The sequence below is a fragment of the Elephas maximus genome, chromosome 20 (assembly GCF_024166365.1).
Source record: "Elephas maximus indicus isolate mEleMax1 chromosome 20, mEleMax1 primary haplotype, whole genome shotgun sequence".
NCBI classification, from domain to species: Eukaryota; Metazoa; Chordata; class Mammalia; order Proboscidea; family Elephantidae; genus Elephas; species Elephas maximus.
Window position 1 is genome coordinate 51,377,999 of NC_064838.1, and position 15,171 is coordinate 51,393,169.

The following is a 15,171-nucleotide window of genomic DNA, read 5'->3' on the forward strand; positions in this document are numbered from 1 at the left end:
TCTGCACAGATGATAAACTAGACTTAATGTTAATCGTTAAGGTAGAATTATCATCAGAATGCTATCACAAAGTCTGTGAAAAAATGTGTACATGAGAACTGCTTTCATGGGTATTTGGATACAAGATGGGGAATCTAGGCAACATCAAAGATTTTGTAAAAGTAAATATCATCTCCCCACGTAATCTGAACAGACAAATCTGTCTTGGAACAAGTACAGCCAGAATGGAAGCAAGGATGGCGAGACTACGTCTCACATACTTTGGACATGTTATCAAGAGGGATCAGTCCCTGGAGAAGGACATCATGCTTGGTAATGTAGAGGATCAGTGAAAAAGAGGAAGACCTTTAACAAGATGCACTGATACAGTAGCTGCAACCATGGGCTCAAGTATAACAACGATTGTGAAGATGGCACAGGACTAGGCAGTGTTTTGTTCTGTTGTACACAGGGTCACTATGAGTCAGAACCAACTTGATGGCACCTAACAATAACAACCTAATTCCTGTCCTGCAGTCTAAAATCTGATTAAACCAAAAACACTTTATTTTTTAACACTGATTATCCAGATAATATTGAACCAGAGATTAATACTAAAGGGGATATAAAAAAAAAAAAAAGGGGATATAAGCAACAAAAAAGGGGGAGGGGAGCATTAGCAACAAAGATGATCAAGTAATGTTAAAATATATATATAACCTATTAACAAAACATATCTCCTGGGTTCTATGATTCTCCATGATCACCAGTTTATCTGGAATGTGAGTGTCTAAGGGCATGACACCCAGAAGGAAGCATCCTGAAAAGCAGATCCAAGAGGCAAATAACTGTGCATGTAATGGGTTAACACATCCGGCTGATGATCCTGACTTTCGGTAGGAACACTTTCTGGGACCAGTAAACTAATACACTGGGACTTCCCAAACTCACAATGCTGAGCACCAGATCCTGTAATGAATCTCCAACTTTCTCTCTTTCTCTGCTTCCCCCTCCTCCCCGCCGCCAATTCATCAGCAAATCCTGTTGGCTCTGCCTTTGAAATATACATAAAAAATATGACCATTTCTCAAACCTCTACTCCTACCATTCTAGTGCAAGGCACCATATTCTCTTGCCTGGAGTACTCAACGGCCTTTTAACTGGTCTCCCTACTTTTGCCCTTGACTCCCAAAATCTCTTTTCCCAGAGCAACTGAAGTGATTCTTTCAAAATAATAATTAAGAAAAACTATCACCAGGGTAAAATATGTTATTTCCAGAGTGATCAGGGGGTCAAGCATCCAGATCTACAACAGAAAACCACCAATATTTTGGAGGCTAAAATTCCTTTAACCTTCAGTGACATTATGCTCATGAAATATCCATCTGACAAGATGAGATAGTTAAGTAAATCTGGTCACAGAGACACCTGAAAGGATGTGATTGGTATAGATTAAAAGTCGTGGCTTCTTTAGCTTAGACTGGCCCCAAATGTTGGCTGTGAGACAGCTTCTGAACTGAGATGGAATTACCCAGCTTGATGATTCCCTGCCTTCACTAGAATCAACTCCAGGCAAATTTTCGCGGTTTTCAAATGGCAAAGCATGTTTAAAGGATGATGATTTGCCAACATAAAAAATGTTAACAGGCACTAGAAATAATTCCCAAAGGAGATGCTGAAAATGTCTGAACGGTATCATCATTGCTGGACTAAATAAACACTGAAGACAACAGTGCTGACGTGGAGGTACACTGTTGAAAAATCAAACTGTCAAGAAGGGAGAGAAAAAAGAACTAAAGGGAGAATGATCAGTTTTCAGGGTTCTATAGAACGTTCCCTATCCAAACCAACTGACGATCTTCTGCCAAAGTCAAAACCAACAGCAGCAATATCTATTTACAAAACAAAATGACTTCTGGGATCTTAACAAAAAGAATTAATTAGGTTTATATAAACCAGAAAGGGGAAACTGCTTTGCCGTTCAACTGGAATAATGCAGAAGATGTACACGCTTGTAAGACATCCAAATATCACTGTGAAATCTAACTGCTGGGGAAAAACCTGTAGGAGACTGGCTTCCCCCTCCTTCAAATGACTTGAAATTACATAAAAGCTATTTTTCAAACATAAACCTAGTCTAGAAATAGCTTTCGCATGTAACTTCTAAGAAGGTCCAATATAGTATAGAAGGAAAAACATAGTTGTTCTGCTGCCACTTCTAGACAGAAAAATCACTTTATATCTGAATGACTTCACTTTATAAAGAGAAAAATTATACTCAAACCACTGAATTTTTGAGATGTAACAGTGTATCTGTAAAAAAGTCTCAAGACGTCACTTGTTATTGTCATGATACCAGTATAAATTATGTGGCCTGAGTTAAAATTGAGCTTTTATATTTAACATGCAATTGTGGTAAAAAAATAAAACAATCACCTTCTGATAACACATTTCCTCCAAATGCTGAAGATATTCCATATGTATGTATGTGTGTGTTTGTGTGTGTTTGTGTGTGTGTGGACAATCTTAGACACACACATACACACACAGGTGTATAATGTATTTACATACACATACAAATTTATACTCTATTACTGGCACAGTGCTTAAGAGCTCAGCTACTAACCAAAAGGTCAGCAGTTAGAATCCACCAGCTGCTCCCCTGAAACCCTGTGGGGCAGTTCTACTCTGTCCTATAGGGTCGCTGTGAGTTGGAGTCGACTCCATGGCAATGGGTTTGGTTTTTGGAATGTTACATACTATTTCACTGTTATGGTTATCATATTTTGAGACCTCAGAGTAGCCCATGTTGGTATGATTGATTCAGGGCTTGAACACAGACCTCAAGGCCTCATCCTGCAGGTTAGATCTTTGTGTCAGACCAAATGGATGACCTTGTCCAGTTATAGGTTATATTTCACAGCCTATTAATGTCAATACTCTCTCGGTATTATTAAGGTATCTGTCTAATGACTACAATTAAACTTTTAAGGTATATGACACTTTAAATCTATCATTATCAATATCCATTATCTCATGCAAACCTTATGCACCCTAAGGCATTCTGTTCATTTTATAGATGAGAAAACCAAGTATTCAGGAATATAAGCATCTGTCCCAAGGATACACAGTAAATGACGGGTCAAGGATCCAAATACACACTAATGATGTGCTATATGTTCCTCACTATACAAAACCCAGCATTATCTCTGATCAACTGACACCATAAAAAGGGGAAGGGAAGGACAGTCGGAACCACAATACTCCATTTATCTACTACTCCAGCACACACTAGGTGGATTAGGGAGTCAGTAAAGGACTCCTATATAGGGACAGACTGGAAAACAGGAAGCAAGTAAAATTGTGAAGTTTGAGTCTTAAGGTTAACGACTAAACCCAAGAGAAATCTTTTGCTTGCTAGAATGGAAAAAAAAAATTCTATTTTATAAGAACAACCATATGACCAGTGAGCTCCCTACTGAGGGGTCTTTAATAGACATCTTTCATTGCTGTTGCTCAGGTTCTAACACCTAGCTTTAACAACACTATTTTAGGAATAGGGATGGGGCACAAATGCATCATTTCCCTTGTATCTGTGATACCCATTCTCATGGAAAAACTCAAAACTTACAGCTTAGTCCAAGAAAGAATATGGCAAGACATAGCAGAAGTTAGGACCTGAGAAGAAATTTGCTTACGACCCTTAAAACATTCTATAGGAGGCTAAAGTAAACACACAAAAAACCCCCAAAATCATACATTAAGAAAATTCATACCCAATGACCAATAATATCCATTTTCTTACTAGCCTTATTTAGCACTGCAACATTCAAGCCAAATCTCAAAAGAAAAATCTAAGTATAAGAATGTTCAGTGGAATACTATTTACAATTATGAAAAACTAATTCTCAATTTGAACAACTACCCCAGGGGAATGAATTAACGACTTTATAGCCACATACACACACAAATTTGGAAAGATGGTTAAGAGTCATGTTAAGTGGGAAAATGTGGGTGTAAAAAATTTCAAGCTTTCAAGATTACGAATACATATGCACATGGTTAAAGAGATTGTTAAAAATGAATGTAGTTAATATAGTTAGGGTTTCAGGAATTAAAGCAGGTCACAGTACACGGCTATTTTAACAAAATTTTGATACGGCTTCATAACAAAAATACTAACAGAAGTAAAACTGACTGTTTAATACTAGGTACAAAGAAAACATCCTTGAAATCTCCACCATCCCACAATACTCACCTTTTAGAGGTGACAAGCAATGATGGGAGAGACATAGGAATTTGTAAGGATATTGCTTTGTACAGTCTTTTTTTTTTTTAACTTAAAATATATTGTTTTGCCTTATTGAAAAAAAAAAAAGATTTAAAAAAACAAAACAAAAACATACGGTGAAATACAAAATCAGTATACCTCTAGTTTTTAAACTTAACATTATTATTTCTTACCAAAGTAATATTCTTAGGCTCAGTATATCAAAGTCACTCTGGCAAACTTTGTGAAGATAAACATGTAGGGTATTAAAAAAAATAAATCCATAGGGTGACTCTAGAGAAGGAAAAGGGCAAACCTCCTCCTAACTCAATTACCATGACAAAGGGCTCTCTGTTAGCAGGAAAATAGAAGAATAAACTGTATGTAATTCACTACCTATAAGCAAGAATGAGAGGAGTAAGCCAAAAGACACTTTAATACCAAATTATTCTGCTTGTATAATATGGAAGCCAAGCTTCTAACATGGCCCCAGTGATCACCATCTCCTGGTATTCAGACTCTTGGGTAGACTCTCATTGAACCAGGGCTGGTCTACGTGACCAGCAGAATAGTGCAGAAGTAACGGTTATGTTACTTCAAAGATTAGGTTATAAAAGACACCGCAGCTTCCATCCTGGTGTCTCTCTGTCTTGGACCACTTGCTGCAGCAGAAAGCCAGCTGGACTGTTATAAGCAGCCCTACTGAAAGGCCCAAAGGAGAGGAAATGAGGCCTGCTGACAACCACGTGAGTAAGCTTAGAAGTAAATCCTTCATTCCAGGTCCTGTCCTTAGTCCTGGCTAACCGCCTGACCGCAACTTCATGAGTGATCCGAAGCCAAAGCCAGCCAGCCAAGCTGCTTCTGACTTCCTGACCCATGAACAGTAAGATAATAATTATTTGTTGTTTTAAGCTGCTAAGTTTTGGGGTGATTTATTACACAGCAAGAAATAATACATAAAAAACTGACTAATGTATAAAAGTGATCAACGGCAGGACCACCCTCCCCACCGCCCTATCAAATTTAACGTCCCATGAGCAGACAGGAGACGGCCTAGGCTCAGTTACCTGTACGATTGGTGGAGTGCTCTGTGAGTACGGTGCGGCCACACCGTAGACGGCCGGACACGTCTGACCTGGGTAATACATGGCTGCTTGAGACTGCGCGGGGGAGTACTGCTGCTGCACGCTGCTGACAGACTGCTGGTTGGAATCCCAAACGCCGTAATTCTGTCCCTGGACTGGGCCCGGGGCCGGCACTGGCAAGACAGCAACACTGGAGTCTTGGTGTACCACACCATCGCTCTGGGCCACATACTGTGAACTGGAAACTTCCACAGGGGTTGTCACATGTGGCACCACTGGCACTGGTGGAGGGGCAGCAAGGGGTTCTGCAGAGTGTCCCACCAATGGCTGAGCATGATCGTAAGGAGCAGGAGAACATACAGGGTCCATGCTGGGTGTGGGCAGAAGCACCTTTCCAGCATTAGGGTTGCTGGGATCCACATAGGCTTGCATGGGATAACCTGGTGGGTAGCCAGCAAAGGGGTGATGAGCGGCATTGTATGCAAGAGAGTCATAGGGCAGGGGAGATGTCATTCCTAGGTTCTGCATCTGCTGCTGTTGTTTTTGAGCCTCCCGCTGAGCCACCTCTTGCTCAAACAACTTCCGACGCTCCTCTGTAGAAAGTTTATTGCGGTCTTTAATTCGTACTTTCTTTTTAGAAGTTGGTGTATCATATCTAGAAAGAAAACAATAAGAGGACCACAGAAAGTTTCTCCCTAAATTGTGGACGTAACCAAAGCATTATTGTTATGTGGCTCACCAATAAACCACCAACTACACCAAATCCAATTTGACATCAGGTAAAAATCACACTCAAAATTACTTAAGGAGTCTCGCAGATAGGACTGAACCTCAAGGGTACTGATGCTTAGATGTAAATAACTTTGCTTCTAGGCTCAGATTCTAAAGCCTCAAATTAAGATACATACAGCATGCTAAATAGATTCTTCTTTAGAGTTAGTGGCAGTTCTATAATTACAAATTCTGAAATTAAAACAAAAACCAAAATACACTAACAAAGGTTACAGAGTTTGATGTATGTCTGACTACACACATTTATAACAAATATCAACATGGGAGTGTTAAGTGAAAGGTGAGTATGCACATACAAATGTATGGAGAGTCAGGTGCACACTCTTCTCTGTACACTAACTAGTACGGTCTCTTATGGCCAGCCTAATACACTGTGATGCTTTTGACAAGTATCCCAGTAGACCCACAAGGGACAGTCAGCTCTAACATTCACAAGAGATTTGAAGACTTGAAAAATTGTTTTGTGAAGTTCTATTTAGAGAATCAAACTCCTAAGAAAGTTCCCTTGGCAAAAATAAGCAAGGAAAACTAATTTCAAGATGTTTCATTTTTAAGAGGTTGTTAACTCTAATAACAACTTCACAGGTAAGGGCTTAACATTTATCCAAGCAACAAAAAAAAGTATGGTCTATAACTCATCAAGCTGAAAATTTCCTTTAAAGTATTACTGGGGTGGTAGAGGTACTCTTAGATGCCTGGCAGAAACAAATGCGAATTGTCGGTAGAAGAGAGCACCTTAAAGCCAGCCATCAATGAACTCTCGCAGACAAAAGTTCTTAAGGAACATGAATTCATTAAAAAATACATTATTTGATGTATATGAAACAAATAAGAGGAACAGACCTACAAAGACTGCTGATATTAGAATTATCCAAGAAAAAGTATAAAAGAAGTATGTTTAATATGCTCAATGAAATAAAAGAGGCTATTAAAAATATGACTAAGAAACAAGATCATGAAGTTTTATCAGGTAGACCTGGAAAAGGAACCCTGTGAAACATCTAGAATAAAACTCAATCATCATATAAATCCGAGCATTCACATACCTAACAACTCAGCCATTCTACTCATAGATGTATACTGAAGAGAAACTCCTGCACGTGTACAAAAACCACGTATAAGAGCATTCATAGTAGCACTATTCAAACAGCAAAAGCTTGAAAGCAACCTGAATGGTCACCAATAGGAAAGTGGATGAATCAACTGTGGTTATTCACAAAACAAAATGTTATACAGCAGTGAAAATGAATAAGCCAAAAAGACATAAGATGGACAAATCTTAGGGATATAATATCAAGTGAAAACAAAGTACTTCCAAATTAAATACAGAATCATTGCCTTTTTAAAAAGTTAAAAATAACTAAAAATTATATATTTTAAGGAATATATATTGATGCCAGAAAACTGCATTTAAAAAAAGGAAAGCAGGGGAATAATGAATGCAGGATTCAAGATGGTGTGACCTCGAGGTGGTAAAGGTAAAGGACTGGATAAAGAGGAGTGACACAGCAAGTGTTACGTGATTGTTAAGATCCTAGCTTTCATGTTGGGATCTCTAGTGCTCATTACATTTTAATAAACAGTGAAGACAAGGTGCACACATAGATTAATGATGTGTCGTGAAGAAAGGAATAATCCAATAACTGATTCAATTCAGTGTCCCTAAGGTCCATGGTAGAGTTAAATAGGAGATTAGAACTGAAGAGCATTAGTAACATGGAAGATGATCTTCAAATTTAAAGAGCTCAGTGAATTTCAACCAGGTAAAAGAAAAATCTCTACATAAACATACAGCAGCAGAGCACCAAATACAAAGAAAATATCTTAAAAGTACTGTAAGAGAAAAGCTGGATTACTTAGAGGCACAACAATTAGACCACGAGCAATTTTCACAATAACAGTAATGGAAGACAAGGCTGAAAGAAGGTAGACTCAAATGCTATATATTGTATGATATCATGTATAAAACATTCTGGAAAAAACAAAACTAGAAGGTCAAAAATAGATCAGTGGTTGCCAAAAACTGGGGGCGGGGACTGACTACAAAGGGGCACAGGGGAATTTTTTTGATGTGAAGGAAGTGTTCTATATGATGACTGTGATGGTGGCGACATAATTGTATGCATTTGATAAAGCTCATTAAAGTATACATTTAAAATGATAAATTTTACTGTATAAGCTTTATTTCATCATCCGGTATAAGTAACTTATACCGGATGATGAAGTGAAGCTGATTTAAATGAGGGTGACCACCTGGAGTAACAGGAAGAAGGAGAGTCAGGAATCAGAGAAGGAAATGGAATGTGTGTCTAGCTGGTCCCATCAATTGCCTCCTTTGCCATGAGACCATCAGAAGAACTAGATGGTGTCCAGCTACCATTACGGAACATTTTGATCAAAGATTCTATAGAAGAAACCATATCAAAAGGGGAAAAATTACAAAAACTAGGTTTCAAATTCTCAATAGAATCTAGACTTTCTGGATCCATTAAGGCTGGATGAACCCCTGAAACTACTGCCCTGAGATAATCTTTAAACTTTAAACCTCAAACCAAAACTATCCTGTGAAGCCTTCTTTGCACCAAACAATAGTTTAGCTTAATTAGTGAAGTATATCTGCCTTCAGCACTGTGCTCTTTCAAAGAATCACCGATTTGCGATCAAACTGACACTAGTATCACAAAAGGTCAGATAAGCTTAGGGGGCAGGGAGTTTATGTTAATGGTGATGGAATAATTTGGAAAAGGACAGCGAGAATGGTTATACAACTTGGAAAATGTAATCAACGTCAGTGAATTGTACATGTAAAAATTGTAATGGTGTATCTTCTGCTATATTTGCATAAAAAATAAATCAAGTAAGATAAAAAAAGAGGGTGAGCAATGCAAACAAAAATAAGTGAAAAAGACATTTCAGACAAAACCTGAAATATTTATTATGAACAGAAAGTCACTACAGAAAACTTTAAATAATAAGGTAAGAACAAAGAAAATGGTGAACTTGGGTAAACATAAACAAACTGAATAAGCCAGTTTGTCTCTACACACACACACTCTCAACAAAATTAACAACAATGGATTGGCGAGAAGAAGAAGGGGACAAGAAGGAATTATAATATTGGACAGCGATAGCGTGCAAGATGGGAAAGTTGCACGATCAGAGATAAAGCGTCCTGAACCCCCCGAGACTATGGCCCTTAGAAACTCTTCTAACTTAAAACTGAAGCCATTCCTGGAGAGAACCTTTCAACCAAATAATAGACAGGCCTAAAAAATAAACAATAACACCCGTGAGGAAACTGCTCCTTAGAATAACCACTCACATGAGACCAAAAGGGCAATATCTTCCCAAAAGCAAAGATGAGAAGGCAGGAATGGGCAGGAAAACCAAACAAATGGAAATGAGGAATTCAGGGTAGCAATGGGGAGAGTGCTGACACACTGCAGGGATTTCAAACAACATCACAGAACAATCTGTGTATAATTATTGAATGGGAAACTAATTTGCTCTGAAACCTTCATCTAAAGCTCAATAAAATAAAGTGTCCTAAAATCCTTGTGCTGTTCAGATATTAACTTTGTTGTTGTTGTCAGGTGCCATCAAGTTGATTCCAACTCATAGTAACCCCGTGTGACAGAGCAGAACTGCCCCATAGGGTATTCTTGGCTGTAATCTTTATGAAAGCAGATTGGCAGGTCTTTCTCCCTCAGAGTGGATGGGTGGGCTTAAACAGCCAACCTTTCACTTAGCAGCCAAGTGCTTAACCATTTGCAATACAGGCTTTTTGATGTTAACTTTAGACTTCATCAAACTGACTGAAACCATCAGCTAAAGGATTAACACAATGGATTAAAAAACTGTCAGTTACAAATTATTTATCAGACACAGAAAGGTTGAAAGTAAGGACACACCTCACTTATGACTACCTTGTTAGCGGACATTTTACGTTTACTACAATAGCAAAAAATCTATCACCCAATTATTTTGCACATCAACGGCAGTAACGAACACCAACGTGTAAGGTGCGAGCTGAGAATGATGCTGGCTGTGATGGTTAAGGTAATGTGTCAGATTGGCTGGGCCATGATTCTCAGTGATTTGGCAGTTATGTAATCATGTAATTTGGCAGTTATGTAATGATGTAGTCACCCTTCATTTTGTGATCTGGTGTGGTCATCTTCCATTTTTGCATTTTGCATAATGACTTGTCTTTGGAACTTAATCATGTTGATAAGTGAGGAGCAGGTGTACCAGTTAAATCTCTATGAACAGAAAGATAGCGTATGTCTCCTAATATCAAAGAAACTTTAAAGCAGACTATAAAACAAGTCTTGACAACAATGCCAAGAACTGATATCAGACAGACTAATGTAATTAAGTGTGAATTTCAACAAAAAAGCAATTCGAACACACTTTGAGGACCATAATGCAAAATAAAAAGTATTTTGAACTCAACTATGATGAAGCTGCATTATCAAAAGTCTAGTTTATGTGGTACAGTATGTGGAAATTTGGAGTCCCTGGGCAGCACAAATGGTTACTTGCTCAACTACTGATGGAAAGGTTGGTGGCTCAAAACCACCCAGAGGCACCTTGCAAGAAGGGTCTGGCAATCTGCTTCCAAAGGGTCGTAGTCTTAAAAACCCTAGGAAGTGCTGCTCTACTCTGCACACATGGGGTCACTATGAGTCAGAATTAACTCTGGCTTGGTTGCTTTTTTTTTTAAATGTGGAAATTTATATGTTTAATTGCTTTTATCTGAAGAGAAAAAAATTTTGAAAAGTAATGAGCTAACCAGTCCGACTAACAAGGTAAAAAATATATAATAAAAAATAGAAACCAATTACTAAGAAGTGCTACCATTCTGCGATTTGCATTAGAGGCCTTGCTAGCAAAGTAAAACAAGAACAACGGATGAAGGTAAGAAAGGTAAAACAAAGCAAATTCATACAAAATAGACTGTCGACAGAGAAAAGCATCCCCCTAAAGGCAAGTAAAAACCAATGTACAAATTGTCAGAATTCATAAAAGTTTTGCATGATTGTGAAACACAAGAGCAATATACAAAATCAAACTGCATGCCGAAACACCAGCAAGGAACTGAAAATGTGACAAAAAATTAGGGTTTCTAGAAATAAATATACCAAAATGTGTGTCTTTTTGAAGAAAATGATAAAAATTAAAGAGATGAAAAATGGACTCAATCTTTATTGAAAACATTGAAGACCTAACTGAACAGAGACAGGAATACACAATATCATCAAGGTGACAACTCTTCATAGGGTCACCGTTTTGGAGCAGGGGAGTGAAGGGGAAAAACCTGACAAGCAGATTCTAAGGAAGAAATTAAGTCTGAGAAAAGACATCTCAGAAGATCAAGAAAGGAGAGGGCTTTTCCGTACTTGCTACCAAGACTTAAAATATAAGCTATAGTCCGTCATTATGAGTCCAGAAACAGATCCTCCCATATATGAAAACCTGCCAGAGAGAGGCAGTACTACAGATGAGCGGAGAAAGGATGGGCTTTCAAGTTAACGGTACTGGAACAGCTTAGTACTCACATAGGAAAAAAAAAAGAAAACGAACCTGGATCCCTATCTTACAACATACACAAAAATTAATTCCAAATGGATTAAGAATTTAAATGTAAAAAATCAAAACTTTAAATTTCTTAGAAGAAAACATAAAATAATCATCATCTAAAGGGTAGGAACAGGTTTCTTAAGACACAAAAAGCACTAACCATAAAGAAAATGATCGATATATTCAATTACACTATTAATAACTTCTGTATATCAAAAGCCACAAAAAAAGAGTCAAAAGACAAGCCATTAACTAAGGAGAAACACTTGTAAAAATTATCACCAAAATAGAATATCTAAATTATATATAAGAGAAACTCTAAAACTCGTAAAAGACAAATGACTCAATGAATGAGCAACATATACACAAAGGACACTTTACAGTAGAGGAAACAGGAATGGCCAATAAACATACGACAAGATGTTCAATCTATTCAGTAATAAGGAGAATGCTTAAATTAAAATCATGCTGAGTTACCATTACATAGCCAAACAAAAAGCCAAACTCACTGCCGTGTGATTCACAGTCACCCAATAGAGTAGGGCAGAACTGCCCCATAGGGTTTCCAAGGCTGCAAATCTTTACAGAAGCAGACCGCCACATCTTCCTCCCGCAGAGCAGCTGCTGAGCTTGAACTGTCAACCTTCTGGTTAGCAGCTGAACGCTTTAACCACTATGCAACCAGGGCTCCTATTACACACCCAGACAGCCCAAAATTAAAAACTCTGACAACTGCATTATAGGAATGGTGTATCTCAATTTTTTATAAAGCAAATTTAAAAAGAGCTTCTCTGGCCCTAATACTTGGCATAAAGAGAACACAAACCATAACTAACAATGCACAAACACTAGAAGAGAAACTAAATAACTGGGAGCTCCTAAAAATCCAACACCTATGCTCATCAAAAGACTTCACCAAAAGAGTAAAAGGACAATCTACATACAGACTGGGAAAAAAAATTTGGCTATGACAAATCCGATCAGGGTCTAATCTCTGAAATTTACAAGATACTGCAAAACCTCAGCAACAAAAAGACAAATAACTAAAAAATGAGGAAAGGATGTGAATAGGCACTTCATCAAAGAAGACATTCAGGCGGCTAATGGATACATGAGGAAATGCTCACGATCATTAGCCATTAGAGGAATATAAATCAAAACTACAATGCGATTCCATCTCACCCCAACAAGGCTAGCATTAATCCAAAAAACACAAAATAATAAATGTTGGAGAGGTTGTGGAGAGACTGGAACACTTACACACTGCTGGTAGGAATGTAAAACGACACAACCACTTTGGAAATCGATTTGGTGCTTCCTTAAAAAGCTAGGAATAGAAGTACTGTACAATCCAGCAATCTCACTCCTTGGAATATATCCTAGAGAAATAAGAGCCCTCACATGAACAGATATATGCACACTCATGTTCACTGCAGCACTGTTTACAACAGCAAAAAGATAGAAACAACCTAGGTGCCCGTCAATGGATGAATGGATAAACAAATTATGTTATATTCACACAATGGAATACTATGCAAAGATAAAGAACAACGATGAATCCACGAAACATTTCATAATACAGGCTAAGTCAGTACAACTGGACTAAACTGAAAGTTAAGAAGTTTCCTGAACACAAACACACATTTCGAAGGACAGAGTAGCAGAAGCGGTGGTCTGGGGACCATGGTTTCAGGGGATATCTAGAACAACTGGCATAACAAAGTTTATTAAGAAAATGTTCTGCATCCCACTTTGGTGAATGGTGTCTGGGATCTTAAAAGCTAGCGAGTGGCCACCTAAGATGCTTCCACTGATTCCAACCTACCTAGAGCAAAGCAGAATGAAGAATACCAAAGACATAAGGAAAACGTTAGCCCAAGAGACAGAAAGGGCCACATAAACCAGAGACTCCTTCAGCCTGAGGCCAGAAGAACTAGATGGTACCTGGCTACCACCAATGACCGCCCTGACAAGGAATACAACAGTCCCTGATGGAGGAGAAAAGTAGGGTGCAGAACTCAAATTCTAGTAAAAAGACCACACCAATTGGTTTGACTGAGACTGGAAAGACCCCAGAAAACATGGCCCATGGACTCTCTGTTAGCCCCAAACTAAAACCATTCCTGAAGCCAACTCTTCAAAGATTAGACTGGACTATAAGACATAAAATGATACCCGTGAAGACTGATTCTTAGCTCAAGTAGATACATGAGACTGAATAGGCAGCTCCTGTCTGGAGGCAAGATGAGAAGGCAGAAAGGAACGGGAGCTGGCTAACTGGACACGAAAAATCCGGCGTGGAAAGGAAGAGTGTGCTGTCACATTATAGGGAGAACAACTAGGGTGACATTAACAATGCGTGTATAAATTTTTATATGAGAAACTAACTTGAACTGCAAACTTTCACTTAAAGCACAATTAAAAAAAAAAGAGAAAAAGGACTGGAATAAATGTTTTCTAGCCTGCAGTGGCCTGTTTTTCTACCAGCATGACAAGAGACACTCAGATCTAGTGATCAGCATTTTGATTGAAACAGCGTTAAGATTCATTAGAAAACAAAGTACTATCTTTGAAGAGTTATCTCCTACCAAGCCCCCTTCCCCTTTAAAGAACAAATTTTTGGCTCCCCAAATAGCATTAGATATTCTCAAGTAGAAACCATCCAAGTACTAAAAGTCCATTAGTCTTCATAGCTATTATTACTGTCAAAGGAGAATCTGTCTCCAAGATTTATCAGTAAAATTTTATATTCACTCATCAAGAAAAGAGAATTATTCCAAAAACCCTTCGTGTCCCAAATCAGAAGTATATGACTTGGGCACTTGTTGAATGCTCAAAAAAGAGAGTAACTCACACAGGCCACTTACCTGTCATCTGGCCTTTTTGTTCCCCGCTCATAAGCAGAAGAGGGTGGTGAGAGCGAGCCCCTTCTTTTCCTTTTCTCTTTATTTTGAATTTGCTTGTCTGGGTCTCTCTCTCTTGACCTGTTAGGAGTCTTTGGGGCAGCCGTTTGATCTCTGAAGCCAACAGCATCCTTTCCTCGTTCAATTACTACAGGAAAATGGTTTCATGAAAGTTTACTTGGTAGATTTTTATCCATTATTGTAACAGTACATCAACTGTATAATAAAATTTTTATCCAAAAAATGAATCTATGGACTCTTCCTTCATCTACCCGGTCCTGAGTTTGGATGAGACAAAGATCTTGTATGTGTTTGTGTGTACGCAAGTGTGCACACTCTAACTTCCCAGAAGTCCCTTCTATCACTGCCCTTTTCTTCTTTTCCCCACTGAAGCCTCTACTGAAGCCTTGAACATTTCTAACAAGTTCTCTGGAACACAAGCATGCAAGATGTTCCCGTTATCTTTAGCAAGGCAGTCTGTTTGCCTATTCGAAATGTGGCCTTCAACTGCCCCTGTAAGTTCCATATTAATGATATACAGAAAAGGAGTTTGGCATGT

The 15,171-nt window shown here is 38.3% G+C and overlaps 1 protein-coding gene across 5 annotated transcripts in view; it reads right to left on the reverse strand.

The window, feature by feature from the left end:
- The window catches only part of SETD2 (SET domain containing 2, histone lysine methyltransferase), a 134,823-nt gene that overhangs the window by 25,530 nt on the left and 94,122 nt on the right, over window positions 1-15,171 (reverse strand). For 4 of the 5 annotated variants that reach the window (XM_049863566.1, XM_049863565.1, XM_049863564.1 and 1 more), the window contains 2 exons: window positions 14,577-14,760; window positions 5,317-5,989 (listed from right to left, as the gene is read on the reverse strand). In XM_049863566.1, coding sequence (XP_049719523.1) covers window positions 5,317-5,989; window positions 14,577-14,760 — 857 coding nt within the window. Of the gene's footprint in view, window positions 1-5,316; window positions 5,990-14,576; window positions 14,761-15,171 lie in introns of those variants that run through there. The other variant, XR_007514518.1, reaches the window with a different exon arrangement.